Source organism: Amblyomma mixtum, chromosome 9 (genome assembly GCF_055824585.1).
Source record: "Amblyomma mixtum isolate Tamu chromosome 9, ASM5582458v1, whole genome shotgun sequence".
NCBI lineage: Eukaryota > Metazoa > Arthropoda > Arachnida > Ixodida > Ixodidae > Amblyomma > Amblyomma mixtum.
In genome coordinates this window covers 82,464,699-82,487,161 of record NC_143020.1, presented here as the reverse complement: position 1 = coordinate 82,487,161, position 22,463 = coordinate 82,464,699, and the positions used below count along the sequence as shown (strand labels likewise).

The 22,463-nt window shown below is 45.5% G+C and overlaps 2 protein-coding genes across 2 annotated transcripts in view; one reads left to right on the top strand and one right to left on the bottom strand.

The window, feature by feature from the left end:
• Positions 1-4,527, bottom strand: part of LOC149329878 (uncharacterized) — a 55,259-nt gene extending 50,732 nt beyond the window's left edge. Inside the window, exon 1 of the mRNA XM_089559316.1 lies at positions 4,515-4,527. Coding sequence (XP_089415442.1) covers positions 4,515-4,527 — 13 coding nt within the window. The remainder of the gene's footprint in view (positions 1-4,514) is intronic.
• Positions 4,528-7,861: 3,334 nt separating this feature from the next.
• LOC149329877 (uncharacterized) overlaps positions 7,862-22,463 on the top strand; it is a 35,832-nt gene continuing 21,230 nt past the window's right edge. The window contains exons 1-4 of the mRNA XM_089559674.1: positions 7,862-7,953; positions 8,631-8,725; positions 10,123-10,343; positions 17,658-17,814. Of these exons, the coding sequence (XP_089415800.1) occupies positions 8,647-8,725; positions 10,123-10,343; positions 17,658-17,814 (457 nt within the window). The 5' untranslated portion in view covers positions 7,862-7,953; positions 8,631-8,646. The remainder of the gene's footprint in view (positions 7,954-8,630; positions 8,726-10,122; positions 10,344-17,657; positions 17,815-22,463) is intronic.

Below are 22,463 nucleotides of genomic sequence, written 5' to 3'. Positions count from 1 at the left end.
AGGTGAGTGTAAAGAACAGGACGATGGGCTCTATCTTGTACTAACAAGTGAAACACCTGCGCCAGGCTTAAGACGCCTCTAGGTTGGCTAATAACAAGAAAATTCACGCAGGTTCTATGCCAACCAATGAAGATTCTTAGTAGGTACTAAAGAGATGCTGTCTAGTGTTTAAGAAGAGTTTTTTAGTGTATCAGTGTCATAAAAACGTAATAGTTAAAGTAAATTGCAGTAGAGCTGGAATGTATTGAGTACGAAGGGCATGGTGAACTAGTTCGACACATCTATAATTCGATATCGAAATAACTGAAACAGATAATATAATCGTAACATAGCAGCAGAAATGCATTATACTAATGTTTGTGAACTGTTCCTTGCAGCAACATGTCGCCTGCAAGCTTCCTGGTAAAACTCCGCTCGATAGGCGGTGCTAATCCAAACTTCCTGCGCATCGAAGGCGCACAGTGCGGTGAACTAGTTCGACACTTCGATAATTGGATATCGAAATAATTGAAACAGATAATCTAATCCGTAACATAGCAGCAGAAATGCATTATACTAATGCTAGTGAACTGTTCCTTGCAGAAACATGTCGCCATCAAGCTTCCTGGTAAAACTCCGCTCGATAGGCGGTGCTAATCCAAACTTCCTGCGCATCGAAGGCGCACAGTGCGGTGAACTAGTTCGACACATCGATAATTGGATATCGAAATAATTGAAACAGATAATCTAATCCGTAACATAGCAGCAGAAATGCATTATACTAATGCTAGTGAACTGTTCCTTGCAGCAACATGTCGCCTGCAAGCTTCCTGGTAAAATTCCGCTCGATAGGCGGTGCTAATCCAAACTTCCTGCAACTAGGCACTGCTTGCAATAAGACGCCTAATCCCGTTACCACTACTCTGTGAATAGAATACGGCTTTAGCAACGTATTCGGCAGCGAAGCTGTTGAAGTAAGCCCATAGAGAGCCTCCGTTAGTTCTTAGGGTGGCTTCACCGGGTGAGAGAGATGTCGCGCTGAAAATGAGTTAGAGACTAAAATCCACCATCACACACACCTCGTGCTCCCCTAATTACGCGGTTCCACAGAACCAGTGCTGCCAAAAGTGCCCAATGCGGCATAGGTGACCTGTCCCCGAGAGCGAAAGGAGATTGTAGAGTGCCGTTAAGAAAAGCTTAACTTGCAGGTGCACGGCATGCCGTTCGATATATCGAATGCACGGGGAAATAAGATTTCGTTATGCTGCGCGACTTCCCTTGCTGATAACTAGTTTTTTCAAGGCAATAATCAGTCCATTCGATGCAGCTAATAATTCCAAATTGCAGAAGTTGATATATTTGCTCTAGGTTTATAGCTTATGGGGGTTTAACATCCCAAAGCGACTCAGGTTACGAGGGACGCCGCAGTGAAGGGCGCCAGAAACTACGTCCACCTGGGGTTCTTTAACGTACGCTGACATAGGACAGTACATGGGCTCCTAGAATTTTGAGTCTTGAGTATCTTTTTTTCGCTGTTCAAAGTTAATTAATTCGTTAAGTTTAATTAGCTAACCTTTTAATTATTAACTTTGGGAAGAAAGTGTCAAAGCAAAAGTTTTATATCACCTCAAAAAACCGCTAGTAGTGCTGTTTCCGTAAAGTTACGATTTACGTAGCTTCATTTAGTGGCCTTAAATGAAAGTTGTCACATGACCAGCTGCTTACTCACTTCTCTGCCCCAATGTGCACCCAAAGTCTCATCGAGGAGAGGACTTCAGAAAAAATGGATTTTATTCTTTAAGGTGCGTCTTGGGACGTTGAAGTGGCACAGTTGTCATGTGGAAGCTTGTTCTTATTGTGCGGGTTATGGTTAAAGGCCGGTAAAAAAACTTCTTTATGTAAATATTACTTTGCTGCAAATGTCTCAGTAAGCTGTTACAACTTTTCTATTGACACTTTGTTCCTCAAGTCAATAATTAAAAAGTTAGTTAATTAAGCTTAACTAATTGGTCAACCTTGAAGAACGAAAAAATACTGCGGACTAGGTCACGCGACTCTAAACAACCCTCATTAGGTTTCAGATGGCTAGGACACCCCGTGTTTTTTAAAAGCTTGATTACATTTAGCTGGGACACCTGGTATATAAACCATATCCGGTTCTGGCAGGCGTCAAAGTGGGCCGACATAGTGCCGACATTCGTGTGAAATTTGTGTGGCAACCGTTTGCTGCTGGATGTTCTGGATGGTGGCATACGATTGACCGTTTGCTCAACATAAACTTACGAGTTAGGTTAGAGTCTAGCTCGTGGTAGGGAATAGAACCGGCGACCTAAGTTAGGTGTGTTAACTCTCGATATTCTATCGCTGACTGAGCGTCGGCTGACTTCTTATACGCTGGGCCAGGAAGGTGATAATCTGCATCGGAGAGATGATGCCGGTCCACGCAACGATTATCACCTGACTAGTTGTGTGCGAGGACAGCAGAGAGTCGACCACCAAGCCCTCTTGCTCGCAATAGGAACAAGCAGCACGCGACAGGTGGCAGCCGAGAGACGCCTGTTTGTGGACGTGGCAGTGAACGCTCTCTAGCCAGCGCTTTGTTTCGGTTTTCATATTGATAGCACCAGAATTGTAAGCGCTGAAGCATCGGGGATAATAAAGCTTTCGGAAGAAAAAAAATTCTTTGTTTAATAACGGCGAGATGCATGCCCTGAATACTGGCATATCTATTTAACTCTAAAAGTTAAAAATTAAACTTTCATACTTTAGTCGACCTGCGCGTATGTTACCGCATGTGACTTGCTTTCTGTCATTCCGGACTGCTCACATGAGCAAAAAATCCACGCTTTCACTCAGGAAAGTACATTTTTAAACACGTTCCTGAAAGTCTTCATCCTCGTATGGGCGCATGCGTGCCGGCACACATACGTACACACACAATACGAACATGGCAGACATATCTTGCTAATTCCCTTATTAGTCAGAACTTCTTTCTAGTTATGTGAAGTTTCCGTCGTTGCACGTATTAGCATACATACGTACGTACGCTGTTCATGGGACAAAAGCGTTAGTCCAAATAAAGCAGAAGTTCCAGTTGAACTAGACCGGAATATTGAGACTCTACTGTAACATGAACCTCGAAACGGCTTATTGAAAGGCGAACAAAGTTTTTTTTTTTTTTCCTGGAGATGACTACTGCGTCGGCAGGCGGAAAATAGCCCTTAACGTTACTGCCAGCTTGACCCTATTTCCTGATTCCGTTCATATCACGGCAAACATCAAATTAAACGTCACTGCCGTTATTTTCGTTTTTCGAGGTCTTTTGCTGGCAGAATACTCCAAATAAAACCTGCCTGAAGCCGGTGGCCGGCAATCAAATCCAACCCAGAGAATCTCAGAATGCTTCCTTAAGGCGACGCACTCCCAGGGAAAATAAATATTTATTTCTTCTGCTTTCATTAACAAAAAAGAAAACAAAAGAATAGGTTTGGTTTGGTTTATGGGGTTTAACGTCCCAAAGCGACTAAGGCTATGAGAGACGCCGTAGTGGAGGGCTCCAGAAATTTCGACCACCTGGGGTGCTTTAACGTGCACTGACATCGCACACTACACGGGCCTCTAGAATTTCTCCTCCAAAGAAATTCAACCGCCGCGGCCGGGATCGAACCCGCGTCTTTTGGGTCAGCAGGCCATACACACACATTAGGAACATGACAGAAAAATCTCGCTAATTCCTCCGCAAGAGGGAGAGGGGGGGGGGGGAGGGGAGGGGCTGTTCACGTCATGTGATTACAGCGGGCCAAAAAAACACTGCCGGACTTCTGTTTGTTGGGTGATTCTGTCGACTGCCGCCAACATAGCCACTTCAACAGCGCATAGTTCACACACTGTTTTCGCCAAGGACGTAGCGGCTTTTGCTATGTGCTCAGATTGGTGCCGCCATTGTTTTCTGGCTGATTGAGATCTCACTTGAGACGCCTATCGGTGAAGAGGCGGTGGCGGATCTGGGCCCCAGGGAGAGCAGAGAGACCGCCGCAGCCAAGAAGAGGAGCCCGCTCAGGAGCCGGGTAGGGCGGCCTCGGGACATAGGCTCGCTACCATGACTCGCCGAGGCCCGCGCATGGCGGCCGGGACCTGCTCCTTGTTCGCAGGCGCCGGCTCCGCTGTGTGATTCAGGGACTCCGGCGGGAGCACCACCACCACAACTCTGCGTCGTCCTCCTCGTTCTTCACGGATTGCAGCTTGTTGTTTGTGTTGTTGTTTTTGTTGCTGGCGCCAAACAGAAAAGGGCGCATGCCAGCTAGGTGGAACTACTTAGGTCTCCGGTGGGGACATGCTGATGCTGAAAAAAGGTGTAGTAAATATGAATTGTAAAACATATATAGCGAATAGGTTTTTATGAGGTATATGTTACTTCACTAGGAATAAAATGGGGTGTAAGTATAGTCGCGAGCAAAAAATATTAGCCCAGATGACTGGCGATCAGAATTGCGATATCTCATCACGCGGCGCTGCGGTTCGCAGACCTGCCTTACGGGCCGTCTCCATGTTTGCCGCCTAGGGGGGGACGGCAGGAAGTAAACTTTATCAAGCGTGCGCCGCCCGAGCGTTGAAGTGCCGACTCTACGTGACTGTGCATGCGGTATTTATTTTGTCTCGGTTATCATGAGCAAAGATGGCTTCTTTTTATTGCTGTGTTTTTATGTCCGCGATGGTATGTGAAAAAGAACTCGCGGGAACAATACATGATATCGCTACAGCCAGTAATACAGCCAGTAATACAGCTAGTAATTTTGCTGGTCCGTGGCAGTCCGCTGAACCCTAATACTGTAGAATGGGAACGGCCCGGCACTCTCGTTATCAGCCTCTTTGCCACCCGCAGCGCCACGCGTTGACATTCCGGCGCTCTGGTGTTCCGTCATGTGTGCTAATCTTTTTTACCCGCGACTGTACATCCAGTGATTGGAAAGGTTTGAATCGCATGAGTCGAAATGTTTAGGCATGAGGTGTAAAGAAAATATTGATGCAGGGATACATGCCGCTTCACTGAGTACAGGCCTGGTCGGCACCATAAGTCCGAGGGGGCATTCGGTGACATTCTGCAGTTGGCTACTATGATGATGATGACTGCTAGACGAGACAATGAGAATTTCGTTGACTGGATTTTCTCCAACATTTGAGATTAAGGAGTAAAGTATACGCCCAACTGCACAAAATGTAAGCAGGAAGCAAGGGGTCATCCCAAGGAAATCGCCATCGAATACGTATAAAAATCCCTTTATATCCCGTCAAATTTAGCTAGGTGTTTCCAAATTCATACGACCCGCATTGCGCCTACTGCGGTTTAAAAAATTCAGCTATACCAAGAATCAATGACCCAACAACTGAGGGCTGGTAGGCGGCACTGTCCCGCTCAAATTCGCAAGACCAACTTTGGCTGGTGAACCGGACAAGAAAGAGAGAGAGAGAGGGAAAGGCAGGGATGAACCGGACAAGAGCGGCGGCAAAAAGCCAACGGGCTCCTAGAATAAGGGCCTACTCAAACATTTTATGCACTAAACATTTCTCTGTCTCTCTGGACATCCGTGCCTTTTTGCAGAGATAAGGAACAGCGTTCTGCTTGGTCCTTGCAGTGAAATACTAGCACGTACTGAATCTAGAAGAACGGGAGGCGCATTAGGCCCGCAGGTATATCTAGACTAAGGCATTATTTATTTGTATATCACCAGCTTAATTTTATTTTATTGTAGTTGTGGTTTCTCCTCAACTTGTGGACATCGCAAAAAGTGGGTAAAAGCCATGTTGCATATAAAAATAACCTGTGTGAGCGAGAAGTTATGAGAAGCAAAAGCAAACACGGCGCAAAAATGGGGCAAGTAGAGCTCTCGCATGTGTTTCACTGTTAGTGCAACATTGTGCAACATGTTAGTGCGGCCGCTAAAAAGCGGTCTATATTGGACCTATTTTTGTATAGCACTTGTTTACGGTAGTAATGTCTACTTAGGGCAGGTAGTGACCGCTGATCTGGATCACGAGAGGGAAACAAGAATGGGTTGGAGCACATATGGCAGGTTCTCTCAGATCATGAATGACACGGTACTAGTATCCCTCAAGAGAAAAGTATGCAACAGCTGTGTCTTACCGGAACGCATTTAAGGGGCAGGAACGTGGAGGCTTATGAAAAGGGTTCAGCTTAAGTTAAAGACAACGCAGTGAGCTATGGAAGAAAAACTGTGGGTGTAACGTTAGGAGACAGGAAGCGGGCGGAGCGGAATGGGTGAGGGAACAACCGCGGGTTAATGGCAGCCTATTCGAAATCAAGAGGAAGAAGTGGACATGGGCAGGGCATGTAATGCGAAGGCAAGAAAACCGCTGGTCCATAAGGGTAACGGAGTGGATTCCAAGAGAAGGCAAGCGCAGCAGGGGTCAACAGAAAGTTAGGTGGGTGGATGATATGATGAAGTTTGCGGGCGTAGGGGGGCTGCGGCTGGCAAAACAGAGGGTCAGTTTGAGAGACATGAGATTGATGATGATGGTGGCGGTATCATCATGAAGACCTAGGAATAAAATTCTCCTGCCGATCTTTGCTTTCAGTAGTAGGAGTGGGATGGTTGCATGGGTATAAATTACTAAGCAATCTGCTCATTGTGAGGAGGATAAATTAGTTGTATCTATCGTTCAAGCAGAGCGACACAGAACAGAAGTCATTGTTCCCGAATAAAGCAGTGCATCATTTTCCTATACTAGAAGCCATAGCGAGCAGTAACTAAAGTTAAAGAAAGGTAACAAATGAAGCTGCCTCAAGCCAGTGGTGTAAAAGGTGCTGCGCGTGCGTTATTTTTTGTGGAAAGAGTTCTTACTTAACGGCGCCTTTGCATCGTCAGATTTACAGCTTAACAACTGCGGATTAAGATATTCCAACATTTAGTCTGAGAAATTCGCAGCGTTATTAGAGTTTTCTTCTTTGGGCTCAACGAACTATCTCAATGTCTCAAGCAGAACTGCGATTCTTTGATCCTCGTTTATTAATTAAAGTGCTTCTCTCCCTCTCTCTCTCTCTGTTCTTTGAAACCACTAATTTATATTACATGAGCTGAACCTTACATGCGATATATTTAACCTGATGGGCAACAAAACTAGTTAGGCAATTTGAGACCACCAGTTTTTAATAGTATACTTCAGAAATAGAAACTGCATTTTAGAACGTGCGTTTGATTGCTTTTGTTTTACTTTTTATATCTTCCAAACCTCTTTTAAAGGCTGCTTTTCTGCGGACGGAGCGTCCGTGTGGCTTCATTTCTGCCTCACAGAGGACGGGCCGGAATTGCAGATGACATTTGTTGTTGTTGTTGTTGTTGTTGCCTTGGTGGCATGGCACATACCCACGAAGGGGGATTGGCCAGGGTTCAGTGAGGAGAGCCCAAAGAAGGCAAGACATTTGTCCATTAGAGCGTCACATTACTTTGTCTTCTTCTTACGGCAAGCAATGGCGCCTGCCGATCTTTGCATTCAGTAGTAGTAGTAGACCGTCTGTGTCTTGGCCGTTCCCCCCTAGTGAGTATGTGCCATTTTGTTTGAGGCCAACCAACCAAACAATGTCTTTGCGGGTCACAGTCTCCGAGCGCAAACGATGAACTGGCGCCCACAGCCCTTGAACTAATCACGGACCCCGGAGCATTTATGTTCCAGCTTCTCACCGAACAGTTTCTTTTCCTTTCGAAACCGCATTTCTTTTAAAACACGTGTTATTGCGGTCCCTCGCATTGCTCTAAGATATAAATTCTTACTAAAATGCTCACTTCTTTCTCTGCTGTGTGCTTTTCGTTCATTCATCGGTCGCAAGTAGGGGGCCGCGGGGAATAGAAGACGAGAACGAAGACCACAAGCGAGCGGTGCTTGTCCGTCGGCGTCGCAGGGCCTTCGGGGGCGGGGCCAATGCGAAGGTCGTCGAGGCCGTGCTCAGCTGAATGCTAGGTACGTCTCATGTAGCCTATAAATGGAGATTGCGTGCGCTTTGCTGGGATAGCACATCGTTCATTGCGAAGCTAACCGACCCCTTTGTCAACCGGCTAACACTTGTCGTGAATGCAATCCTTGTTTCTTACTACACTTAAGACTCTGTAAGGAAGAAGGCTGCCGTGAATGTTCACCCTCAGACCTTTTGTTGGCGCTTGGGGGAAGTGCTGTGACTAGGGATTTACACAGGAGTCACTAATTTTATGGGAACGGGTCTAAGATTGACACGGTGCTCTTGAAGCTAGTTTTTGCCACCGTGAAGTGTTTAGTCACAGAAGCATGAAGTAGCTTGCGCAGCCATTTTGAGCGTTGGAGTTGTTCTTGCACAGCGTTGTCCGAGCTGCTTTTCCGGAGCGATCAGTGTGGTAGCTCAGCATGTAGAGGACAATGACCTTCCGGGATAGCAATGGTATGATCTCTTTTGTTAACATGGAGGCAGAAGAGCACCGATTTTTTCTAATTACTATGAGTCTATTCCGGCATCATCCTACAACGCCATCACCATCGCTCGCTGATGAATTAACCTGGATCAGCTGTGCCCTGATAAGTTACATTTCATCAGTCAGCATTAGTCAGAGCGCACGCTGGCAGTTATCCGGCAAGGCGAGTGGGTAACAGCCCTGTTCCACTTCCAGGACCGATGCAACACCCATGGCACTGGGCTTTCTGCTGGTGGCAGCCCTGGTCACCGGGTGTCTACCCCGGGCGTCATCGGTGATATATGTGCCGTGTAAGTTGGCGCCGTTTGTGTTCGCCGCTGTTTTCTGCACCCCGAATCAATCCGCGAGGCTGATAGAGGATACATGTTCTTTCGGAACGCCGAATGCCAGCTGTGGTCGAAAAATCGGTCTGGAAGGCGTACTTGGTTGAACAATGAACGGGGGAATATTTGTGCATATGAAGACATTCTCCTGCTCGATTTCGTATCTCAGCTGATTGAACTCTGTGTGGGGATTTGTTCTGAGTCACTGCACATGAGTCACTGCGGGAGCACAAGGCATTAGATATTTATTGCCGTCATTTCTGAAAGAACAATGCTGCGGTGCATGCGAAAAAAAAAATGCGGTGGAAAAAGCGCCGACCGTCAATTTCTTCGTGTTACAATGTGCACTGAGCCTAGACTGGTACTTGTTTCTGCGTGGACAGACGCCAATGCATAGCGGTTCACAGTAGAAGAACACCCGTACGGTGACCGCTGCTAAATTAGTGCGGAAGCGGAAAACGGTCAAATATTAATAAAGATGGAAATAATTGGAGTTCTTTTCTGTGTTTCTTGCGTACTCGGCGATTTTGGCATAAATTTTTAGCCAGCTTGTATTGTTTCCTGTAGGTTCTCGTGTATTTTTAAATATTTTTTAATAGATTCGTTTTTGCCTGAATGGCATGTCCCACCTCTGCGAAAAGTAACCGAGCAGCAGGTTTTTGCTTATCAACCCTATAACGGAGCCGTTACGGCACCCCTCAAGATCGAAAGGTGTCAAAACTTGAGGACAACGCCTTACCTTTTTTTACACAGAATGATAGCTTATCAGCTGCCATAAGTGCTTCATTACGCGGCTGAGAAACAGACCACCTGCACCCAGTTAACTTTTGCAAAAGACTGTACAGTCCTTTGCAAAAGTAACCAGGGTGCACGTTTTTCTTCTCAGTCGTATCTTAAAGATATTATTCCAGCTCTCAAGCTCTAAATCTCTGTATGGTAAGGAGAACCCCTGTCCTCACCTTTAAAGAACATTTTGATCTTTAAGGAAGTCGGGAGGGCTCTACTATACGAATGAGAAGTGAACGATGCAGGCTGGTTACTTTTGGCAAAGACTGTACATACTTGTATCCACACGCCTCCAATAAAAGACAGCTTTATCATAGCGCAGTCTGCACGGCGGCACTACTGAGGGCTAACCGTACAGAGGGATAACCGTACGTGGGAGATAAGAAGTGAACACTGAAGAAGATCACTAATCGCACTGCGCTTTCCTTGTGTATCTTTTCTTCGTCCACGTGTTACCTTCGCGCTTTTTTTAAAAAAAAAACTTTTAATGCTCTATTGGCGCTGCGAGCAAATATCTCTGCAACTAGAAGTGAATTTTAACCACTGTAAACGTGCTTCCGGTTTTTCATCTTCTGTAGATGTTATGGAAGATACCTGCGATGGACTTCCACGCACGGTCCAGCTTCCGGCCACGGGCCCTGGCTCCGCCATCATCGTGCGCTCCCACCAGGGGGCTCACTATAAGTCGGGACTCACGTGCCACTTCCGGGTCAAGACGGCGAGTGCGTACCGCATCGTGGTCGTCTTCGAGACGCTGCAGTTTCCCGGGAACAGCGGAAACTGTTCGGACTCGCTTCTGGTAACTTGCAATTTGTTTTTTGTTAACCAGGTCTTAGCTACAAAAGGACAAAGATGTCAGAAATGTAAGGAAAAAAAACAGGGCGTGAAGATAGGGCGCGATTTAAAAAACTTCTGATGAGGCAATGAATATTACTGCAATCCAGATAAATGGCACTGACCAATTAGAACTGACACCACTTCCCGACCGACGGACAACTGATTGGTTCTTGATCGATTAACTTTTTTTGCATCATAATGTGCTAGCATGAATTGTTTTTTTTAAGTATTGAAATCAAATGTGTTGCATCGAAATATTATTGTATACCTCTTCAGCAAGTGTAAACACTGCATTTGCTGTTTGTATAAGCTTCATGTTCATATTCATTTTAATATCTGTTGTGTGTGTAATCCTTTATTAAATGTAAGCACTGAATTTGCTCTTCTGAGGTGTTCATAATTGCCGTGTAAAATTCCCGAGTAAATTTTGAAGCGAATTTCAATAGGAATTATTCATATTGCTTTCTGGCGGGGTCAGGACCACTTATTTTTCAATATTCTCTGTTTTTCTAACGTAGCTTTTATCCCTCTTGGTGGGTTTCCTTTACAGAGACTGCGAAGGAGAGTAATGGAACGCTAATTATTAGAGCGCGGGTGAACACATTAAAATAACATTATAGGTATGCGAAAACTAACCCGGAATGTCTGAAAACCGCTTAGAAAAATAAATACAAAACACGTAATCTTGGCTTCCATATTGCAGCAACAAAGGGCAGCTGTTGTTTCTATTGTTAGCCCATTTGTTTTGTCAGAGAAAATGCCGTAAATTTTGGTGTACATTCCTAGGCCGATATTTGTTTCCAAGTTAAAATTTTCAGGTTTGAGGATCTGTAATGCGTACTATACAGCGCTTTCTTTTGGAATGTCGCCAGTGCTGCACAAAGTTTAACGCGGTTCTGCCTACAGGGTGCGGATTGTGTAGTGGAAATTGCCATACGTGCTGGAAAAGAAAATGCATGGTCTGGGTGGCGCGTACCCAGTAGCACATCTGAGCCGCCACGGTGGCTGAGTGGTTATGGTGCACGGCAGCTTACCCGAAATGCGCTGGTGTGGTCCCGGTCGCAGCGGTAGCATTTCGATGGAGTCGAAATTCTAGAGGCCCGTCTGCTGCGCGACCTTAGTGCACGTTCAAGAACCCAAAGGTGGTCGAAATTATCCGGAGCCCTAGACTATGGCTTCCCTCATAACCTGATTTGTTTTGGGACGTTAAACACGATAAAGCAAACCAGACCGATAGGACGTCTTAGATGTCGAGGCAATTAGTATCGCCAGAGGCGGCCGAGTTAGAGGGCGCGCGAGTTCTTAACATCACACCTGACGTCGCGGTTTGAATCGCTGTGTTTGCGAAATGCAAGTAAGTTCAGCCTTCGCAAACGAGTTCTTCGGCTAGTAAGACGAGATAATGCGCCTAACAAATGCAAAGCTAACGCCTACCGCTACCGCTTATGGCGTACTGCGTGTTGTCAGTGCGCATGCGTAAAGCGCCTTGAGGGCGCTAGATGGCGCCACGTACCTGCCAGACGCGAGCATGTCTGCCGCGTCGGGACCACTCAGCTCGTGCGCACTGGCGGCGCGCGCTAATCAATCTATGTTAAAAGTCGCTATTGATGAGGGTTCAAAGCATTATGCGGCACAAATGATGTTACATACTTGAAATGGGGGTTTGTCGTTTCTTTTATGTAGCTTCAACTATAGAGAGCATCCTCTATTTCTATAAGCCTCAGACCTCAAACTCAAGCACTCATAAAAGACGAACCACAACAGATACGAGGGTAATCCCAAAAGTAAGGTCTCCAAAGGGCTGCGGCCGCAGGGAAACTATTTGCGTGGCTGCTCGCCATAAGTCTGTTCATTGTTCCCCGTCTTCGAAACCAGCCATGACTCAGTGTGAAAGGGTCTGTCACTCTTGGCATGGCGGCCATTTGACATGGAGCTCCCGTTTGTCGCTACCGCCAGGTGCTAAGTTCGCGCAGTTATTCGTTTTTTGAACGCAAAAGGCGTTCAATCAATCGAAATTCATCGCCAGTTGACAGAAGTGCACTGAGAGTCGTTCATTAATGTCAAAAACGTCCGCAAGTGGTGTAGAGAGTTCACAGCGGGAAGCACTGAAATTCACGACGAAGAAAGGAGCGGGAGGCCGTCAATTTCTGATGATGCAGCCGCGAAGGTCGAAGAAATGATGCGGCAAGATGCGGCAACGCGAATTCTGCGTTTTGGTTCCTGGCGTTTCTAGAAGCACTGTTCATAGGATTTTGACACCAAAGTTGAAATATCGGAAGGTGTGCGGAAGATAGGTTGCGCGAATGCTCACAGACGACCATCAATGGCAACGCGTTGACTCCTCCCGCGAATTTCTTCGGCGTTATGGAGATGAAAAGGGGGCCTTTTTGGATTCCATTGTTACGGACGACGAAACCTGGTCATTCCACTTCATACCTGATACAAAACAAGAATCACGTGGGTGGCTGCACTCCCTTCGCCCAAGCCGCAAAAATTCCAGCGAACACAGTCTGCCGGCAAAGTCATGGACACTGTGTTTTGGGATCGAAAAGGGGTATTGTTGGTAGACCTCATGGCGCCCGGCACCAGAGCGAACGCGGGCAGGTATCGTGAGACCCTTAAGAAACTCGGACGGGCGATTCAAAATCGCAGAAGGGGAATGCTGAGCAAGGGCGGGAGTCTTCCGCTCGCCCCCACGTTGCCTGCCAAACCGTCGCTCTCCTGCAACAGTTTGGATGGGATGTCATCAGCCACCTACTCTACAATCCGCACTTGGCACCAAGTGACTACCACTTGTTTCCAAAGCTAAAGGAACATCTCGATGGAAGGCGCTTCAGCGATGATGACGAAGTGAAAGATGCGGTCGAACGCTTCCTCAACATCATGGCGGCGAGCTGGTATGGCATGGGCATACAAAAACTGCCCCAGCGTCTGCAAAAATGCATCGACCGCAACGGCGATTAGTGCAAAAGTAGCATATTGGTCTGCCTTTTAATTGATTTGTAAAATGCTTAGAATAAACATTTCTTTCAATTTATAAAAGAACTGGAGACCTTAATTTTGGGATGACCCTCGTATATCAGAGAAAAGTGATTAAGAATAGATTAATAATCAGTTGTGGCCTACCCATTCTCTTTCTCCGCTTCCCTCCTCATGCTAATTTTTACTTTAGTGAGAGGAGTAAACGCAGACAATTGTAATATAATATCGCCAAAAACCGCGCACACACGTAAGACAAGAGAACGGGAGAGAGCGCCACCCACCACTGATTTATGTTGCAGAACCTACATACATATACACACTCAGCCAGCGCCTGCGCAAGTAACAAACTGACGCATCAGTTTCAAGAAGATAGAGGTCGCTCAAAAAACATTTTTCCGCATGATATGAAGATATAGATGTTTCGCTGACACACAAACCGCCTTTCTTGTTGGTATAGAACGCTGCAATCAGGTCTCTGGCTTTCATATAGCTGCTTCTGGCAAGGATCCTCACGACTGAGAAGAATGACTCACGAGAGCGTAAAGTGTAGGATCGGATATGCTTCGGTAAATCTGGGCCTCTTTATTTTGCGCTATGTTTCGTTCATGTTCTGTGATTCGCTCATTAACACCGCACCCTGTTTGTAAGCAAAGGGGTAGTTTATGAAATACCCCTCTCGTGTTGCCGCTCTTATATAAGGCAAACAGGGAACTGTGTTAATGAGCGAATCAGAGAACGTGAACGAGACATCGAGCAAAATAAAGAGGGCCCAAATTCACGGAAACATATCCGATCCTGCCCTTCACGCTCTTGTGAGTCACGCTTCTCAGCCGTGCGGATCCTTGCCAGAAGCAGCAATATGAAAGCCAGACAACTGATTGAAGCGTTCTATATCAGCAAGAAAGGGAGTTTGTGTGTCAGCGAAACATCTGTATCTTTGTATCGGGCGGAAATAAGTTTTTCGAGCGATCTTTATCATGTAGAAACTGATGCGTAAATTTATCCTAGCGCAGGCGCTGGCTGGGTGTTCAATGTATGTGGGTTCTGCAAAATAAATAAGTTGTGAGTGGCGCTCTGTCACGTTCTCTTGTCTTCTGTGCGTGTGCGTGCGTGCATGTGTGTGTGCGTGTGTGCGTGTGTGCGTGCGTGTGTGCGTGTGTGCGTGTGTGCGTGTGTATGTGCGTGCGTGCGTGTGTGCGTGTGTGTGTGTGCGTGTGTGTGTGCATTTGTGTGTGGTTTTTGGTGCTTTTATATTACAATGAATTACCAACTAGCCAAACAAGAAGTTCTCTTACGTAGACAATTGTTAGGTTCCATGTCCTGTGCAGTGCGATTCCTGAGAGGCACCAAGTCTTCTGAGGCTCTGTAGAAGCAGCACCGAGAGTCCAAAGCTTCTATGGTAAACCCCAAACATCGATTAAATTTGAATTAGGTAGAAATTTCTCATTCGTATCCACGCCAACCGCAGGCAACCGTCTATGACCATAACAGCGCCTCGCCCAGCTTCAAATTTATGAATTCGCCTCCCCCCTTCCTATTTGCTAGCTGTCTTGGTTAACTTCATTTGTACAGCGTCTGCCTTGGGCATGCAGTGGACCAGTGTTCGATCCCCAGACTAAGAACTTCTCTTTAGTGGCGAAAGTTCTGAGAAAGCTGCAATCGTTTTTTTAGCAACCGTATGGCTGCGCTGAGATTGATGCTAAAGACGTAGTTTTTCCCTAATTCAAGCAGCACTGCAACGCTCAAGCAGAGCTGAGTGAATTAGTGGATAGTAAGTATAATCTGATCAACAGTATTCGCGCTAACAAAGCATTCGAGAACGGCTTTCATACAGCAGGACTCTTAAAAAACAAATCAGTGTTTTTACGTGCAAATTATTCGCAAAACATTTTAATAGTTTCGAGGAAAGAAAAATTGTTGTTTTCTTTCTTCAACCTCAGGAGCGCGAGAAATTTTTTTTCGAGACTTCATTTTGAGGTGCCCATTTTGCTCGCTCGGGAAGGAAAAAAAAATAGTTTTGCAGATAGGATCCAATAATTATGAAACCTGCACCTGACTTTTTTTTTTGCTATTCATCAATAATATTTTAGTATGGGTTCCTAGTCATTCATTTCGGTTAGATGCAGGGCATGGCTGACAGATGCCATCAGCAGGCGTAGTCGAGAGAAATGTGAGCTCCGTGATGTGATTGATGCTGTACGACACGATTTTCGTATATAAGAAGAAACTCTCTTGGTATGCTTGTATTTTATTCATAGTAACCTTCACGATGAATGGGTCCTCGCCAAGGCAAGAAAAGAAGCCAGACTAAAAAAAAAACCTTGAACTCTCAAGCTCCAAAATTAATGTTACGCCATCCGCAGCACCTTCAAACTTCGCAACGTATTCTGAAAGTTCCGCCTTACGTAAGCCACAATCTCCCTTATGACGTGATCTCCAACAGTGTCCGGTTCAGTTCTTTTTCAGCTTCAGAGGATAATGCGTTTCTAATTTTAATTCATGGTCACCTCATACTGGCATTAAACGAGCCTCTTAAGACCGGTTTGCAACATAGTAGCTGAAAAAATTGTGATTGAAATATCTGAGACAATTTGTCAACGACATTGTCTTCCGTCTGCTCTTTCTTTACCAGGTCTTAAAGAGAGAGATGAAGCGCGGTGACTTTCGATAAAAATCTCATCCGCTATTACCTAACACCACGTTCTTCCTGTATGAGCTTGCTTTCGCAGAGACTACGCAACTTTGCTTGCTGCAATGCGTCATTTTATTGCTTTTAAATCACACTTACGCCCGTATAAAAAGTGAACTCTCATCCGTTGATGAATATACTGTAACGTGGCGGCCAGCCGAAGAATGGTGCATGGTGAACTATGGATAAGAGATGATTGCTCGCGCTAGGCCGCTGGCCTAGCGCGAGCGCTCCGTCCCTCGCCACTACCAGCGTCGTCTTCTTCGTAACAATATGAGCTTTCCTTGAATTATTTAAACTCCCGAAATTACTTCAGTAATGTGGCGAAGAGATTGCCGCTTGTAACTTGAGACCACGGGAAGGCATTTTCAGTCGAGCCCACTGATAATCAAGCTGAACCGAGCGATGCTTGGCGTTGGCTTACGTGACGTCGCTAGATACAAGTACTAATAGTTATAGCGGTAAACATGTTTGTGGGCGAACAAGAAGATGTTTCTGCTTTTACCTGTGTTAGCGCCTAAAAAATTAGTGTCAGGATGAATAAGACATGCCTTTATGTTCGGGCGAAGGAGGGGGGGGAAGGGCAAATAATTTGAGGGGACGCTTAAGCTCCCCCTTATGAGTGTTACGCAACAACGTTAATGAGGAATTGGTCATTGTCTACATTGCACTCATAATTCGCGGGCAATCCTCACAGCAATACCGCAGCAGTGGTGTAGCGGTTAAGAAATGCGTCACAGCCCCGATCGGTGGCTGCTTTAAGCGCAGCCACCCGTGCGGTTCCTGTTCCCGATCGACCTCTTACGACCAATGGTTAATTTAACTGCCAGCTGCCACCGGAGGCAGTTTGCTCAATATCCAGTGAGCAGGTCCTCAAAGCCGCTCAAGGTCACGTGACCTAAATGGCGGCGTGGCTTAAATTATCGTGTGACCTAACGCTGACGCTGGGTTCCGCTGAACAGGACGATTAACAGTACCACCGTAGAAGTTTGAAATGTTTGGTGCACAATCGCAGATACCGTGCCGCAAGTGGTAGCTGTGCGGAGAATTTTTGTCCGTTTGTTTCTTTTCTTATTTCTTCCTTCCTCTTCTTATATTTTAATAAGAAACCATTATGTGGCTGAGCGGAAAATACCCAAGATGACGTCACTGTGGCATCAAAAAAAAAATTTCTTTTAACGGTGCGGGGAAAATGAGTACAGGCCTCAAAATCGCTTCCCATTTTGGCGAACCGAGGTGAACCTGGTATATGCGTTTTCTTACGACTGTATGTTACCGAGTATATGTGTAATTAGGAACGAAGAGTAAAGTTATGAAATAAACAAACATAACAAAATAAATGAAAATAGAAACAGTGATTTCGCATTGGAAGCACATAAAAAGTCTTAAGTGCCCTCCACAATTTTGCGTAAACCTGAAACGCAGTGGGATATACCTACGTATACAAACCATGCAGACACGAACACCTTGATCATTGCGGGACAGCTGCGTTAAAATCTGACTTCATATGCTTCACAACAATTCTTTACAGTGGTTTAAAAAAGCATGCTCGTCTCATTACTCGCGAATTGTTTCTTATTTTTCTTCTTTTTTTTCTCCTCACAGCTGGCAAACGTGGAGCAGGTTTCCGGGCCGATCTGCACATCCTCCGTGAAAGAGGTGATCAGTACGGACAACGTCCTCAATCTGACCTGGACGACCGGAGGAGGTGACGCGGCTTCGGTAAACGACGGATTCGAAGCCATCGTCACCGCCTACAAACGTAAGGGGACAGTCCAGCTTCGACCATGTTCAAGTTATTATTAGTAGATTCTTCGCTGCAATCGTCTCCATAAGTAGAATTCATGAGTGCGTTGTGGAAAGGAAATGGCGCAGTAACTGTCTCATATCTCGGTGGACAGCTCAACCGCATCGTAAGGAAAGGAATGAACAAGGAAATGACAGAAGAAAGGGAGAAGGAGATGCCGTAGTAGAGGGCTTTAGAAGAATTAGAGGTCACTGCGGCGGCCCGCATTGGAAGAATACGAAAGCATTGAAGCCTCCTCGGCACTCGTCGCCTGTCTGACTGTCTTTACTATTTTCCTTTTGTTTGCTAATTTAACTGCTGAATTAGCATAATTAACTTCAGCTTTAATTAATGATCGGTTTATTTACTCTGATTATACCTTCTGTTATCTCATCAACCATTTCAGTTTTTCAAATTTTACGCCGTGGCTGCTTTCCCATCCACTTAATATATCCCCGTCCAGCCTATTCAACCATCCAATGGTTTAGCTGATAATTATTCTATGTAAATGAAACTTGTTGATCGTTTATTTATCACTAATGAAAAATTCAGGGGGCACTTTGACTGTCTAAAGTGCGTAGAGGCGAAAGCGTTTTCCGAACCAGTTTCGCTGCTTCTGTGGCACTGGTGGCGTCGCATCTAATTGAGTACTAATTACTAAGTGATGACAAATCACTAATTAATTGTTAATTACTGATTAACGCTCGAATTCTAATTAACTGCTAATTAATGACGCTTAATCTTCGCCTTTAAGAGTGGAACGCGACAGCGTGTTGTAGCGCTGCAAGTGGGTCCACGGAACGCCACCACCCGTTCGGCGCGATGCCTTGCCCTTAACGCAACGCTTTTTGAGGAAAGGAAATGGCGCAGTAATTCCCTGCCATCTAGGTGGACACCTGAACCGCACCGTAGAGGAAGGGAGGAAGTGGGAGTGAAAGAAGACAAAGAGCGCCCGTAATGAAGAAAATGAAAATTGTATTTGAGGAAAGGAAATTACGCAGTAACTGTGTCACATATCTCGGTGAACACCCGTCAAAATTCAGAGGTGGGCACTTTTTTGACCTAAAGTGTGGTCACTGATGTGTGGTTAAGATGTTGAGCTTCGCCTCTAAGAGTGGAACGCGACAGCATCTTGCAACGCTGCCAGGGAGTCCATAGAACGCCATTGTCCATTCGGTTCTACGCCTTGCTCGTCGGTAAAGTGGTTTTTGAGGAAAGAAAATGTATCTGTCTCTCATATCTCGGTGGACACCTAAACCTCGCCGGTAGGGAAGGGAGGAAGATGGGAGTGAGCGAAGACGCCGTATTCACTAGACGCGCCTTTGTTCGTTCCGAACCATCCAGCTGGCATGGCGGAGTGGATAGCATGCTCGTTTCGCACGCCGAAGACCGGGGTTTGATTCCCGAGGTCGACCAATTTCCTACTCGTTTTTATTCATTTATATGGCCTGACTAGAAAAGTTAATTAGGCTAATTGGACAATTAAGCAATTAACTAAGCTCAGTCCCACATATTTGGAGCATCACTATACGATCCCTTCAATTTGTTGCATGGTTACTAGATTGATTGTAAAACATTTTATTCGCCGGGAAGAGCTTGACAAGAGGTCGCGTTAAGTGGTCGAGAGTACATAGCCCTCGACGACTTTGTCAGCCCACTCCACCGCCAAAACTTGCGTTCTGGGGTCAGAGCTAGCCAGCACGGTCTCCCATCGCTCAGGAGAAGGAGCTGTAACTAGATCACCCGGAGGTGGCTCTATTTTGCAGTCCCACAGGATGTGATCGTAGGTAGCACGTTGGCCACAGTGTTTGCAGTTTGGATTGTAAAGATCTGGATAAATGTGCGCGAGGAGTGATGGGGTGCGTATCGATCTCGTCTGTAGCCAAAGTACAATTGGCCCCGTTTGAAATTCGCGCACTGTGACGTCACGGCCGTTTCGACCAACTGAAAAGCGTGACACTTCTGTCGACAACTGCTGCTTACAACGATGAGACATTAGAGGCTTTCGCCTTAATACAGTTCAATTCATTTCAATCTTTATTTTCGCTTCTTTGCCTATTTTTGCACTATTTGGCCATCCACGGCTGTTTTCCTTTCCACTCACTATATCCACGTCCACGCAATTCAGTCGTTTTAAAACATTTTTGGCTATAATTTATGAAGCAATCATCCTATCGACGTAATTTTTTTTTGCGCGGTATCCTCACACCATCCTCTTTCGATTACAATCACTGGTTCGATGCTACCTCTGAGAACGTCAAAACTGCGGCTGACACGTTTTGTGGACACGTTTTGGTGACATGACCCCTTCGGCAAAGCCTAGAAATGCTTCCGCATTAATCATTTCGACCCTCCGGGGATATTTGACAGATAGTGAGCTCGCGACAGTAATTGCGTAATTGATCATTTAGCAAGCGGGATTTTTTCTGCGACATCTTACAAGGGTGTTTACAGCAGTTTTAAAATTTGAAATTGTTCTTCTTGCTGTGTGCATGGCGGAGGGTGCATTATTCCTTTTACAGCTGAAACGGCTAGAAAAGTACCCCAAGAAAAGAAACGACCAAAAACCCAGTAGCGAACAACAAAACATTTATTTGAACTCTCGAATGTGGATATGCACACTTCGTGTGCAGTACTGCGCACAAATAGCAATAAACAATAACAGCAGGGAAGGGAAGGGAAGGAGGTCTATACAAAGCATGTGTAGATGCTGGCTACTATGCATTTCTATGTCAATCCCAAAAAATTTTGAGATGCGGCGATGAAAATTACTGCATAGTTTATTGTTCAATGAATCTTAAATGCACGTATAAGTACGTGCTATTGCATGCGAAAAGGTTTAATAAATATCTATTTTTTCTTTCTATGCACTGGCTGTACGTTCCCATTTGTTTACCGTTAATATTAACTTCGCTCGCCCTAACGCATCCGCTCTGGTTCACTAACTGTTCTTCCGTTCAATTGATAACTCTGGGGCCAAATTAGGTCACTCCTACACACTGTTGCCCCCTTGTTTTCTTGGCTGCTAGCAACGTTACCTTCGATGTGCTGATGTTTTCGAATAATTGATGCACTTGCAGAAGAAGCGCAAGATTTAGTTCACCAGAACCGCTTGCACACACCAAAATTCATCCCGCTGCAATACATCGACCTATCGCGCGCACAGTATCGCTCAAAGTATTATTTTTTGAATTTGTTTTATCACTGTATCTTTAGTATTTTCGTCTTCATTCCATTTCAAGACGCTCTGGGAGTTTCGTGGGTGCATAAACATGAATTATTCTCGAAGCGTATCTTGGAGATGTTTCAAAATTACCCTTATGGTTGTTTTAAAGTAAATACAATAACGAATGCTTTAAGGAGCCTTGGCGTGCACAGGCACATCCTCAATATAATGAAAGACGGGCCGAGGTAGTCGTTTATACAGAGGAACCGGCAGCCCTTTTATCAACGAAATGTAGGATCGCAGCCGTAGAAACGAGGCTGCAGACGTAAATAACTAGAACGCAAAAAGGGGAAGAAATAACTGTGGCGAAAAGCTTGTTCCCTGCTTCTTTACTTTTCCAAACTGCATCTACAGCGGTGAAGAAGGACCATTGTTTCTTGCTTATCCATCGCCGTCCTTTTGGATCGCCTGATGAAAGAACCTCCCGATCCGGAAAATTGCCAAGACTCCGAGCAGTTTCTTTTAAAACTGTCGATATCATTTTGTATTTCTGTGCGCGCAGTGTTTGCCAAGCATAGAACTCAAGATGTTTTGAAATTTTTCCACTGAAGGAAACGAATATTCCCAGAACAACCTACGAGTAGGAACTTGCCGTTAAGCTCAGATTCGGAACGCAGGTGTATTCAAATGTGTAATTCTTCTCTCACGCAAGAAAACCATTGGTGGGAGGAAATTTGTTCCAGCTAACATCAGTTGTTGCGATCACGTAAATGTGCTTATTCTGCTTTGCCACATGCTTTTCCTGTATTTAATGCGGCACTTACCAATAAAGAAATAACAACTTTGCACACTTAAGCGATGCAGTGAATTCATGTTATCCAAGAGTTTCTAAACTAGAGTCATCCCAGAATAAACTAGAATATCATAAAAACAAATAATGCTACGAATCATTTATAGAAATTGTTATCCCGTGCTCTCTGAATAGCATCCTACCGGTAATACTACAGATTCATTCATGGAAACACAATGAAGCAATAACGAAATATTACGGCTCAGCCTGTTCTGCACCGACGTAGCGGGAGTATTCTGGAAACAGCAGCGGTATTGGCATTGGGAGAGCACTGTTTAGATTCCAAATTTAAGCGCAGCCTTGCAATACGGGGCCAGTGCCAAGGCTTGGAATGTTCAGATACTCATACTATAGACCAGAATCCAGAGCCGCTCCTGGGCGCGGCCATTTTCCGCCGACTGGCGCGCCGCGGTGCGGGCGTTTCTTTGGGGACTGCGGGGCTGCGGCAGCTCCGCGGCCGCGCCTGCATATAGCCGCGCTTCGGGCGCTAAAAAAACATTGCCGAGCATACTTCCGCAGCGTGGCTGTCTTGCAGGAAGTATTCACGTTATCAAAGGGAGCACATTGATGCGTTTTAATGACATTTAGTTTGACATTCACGTGAATTGT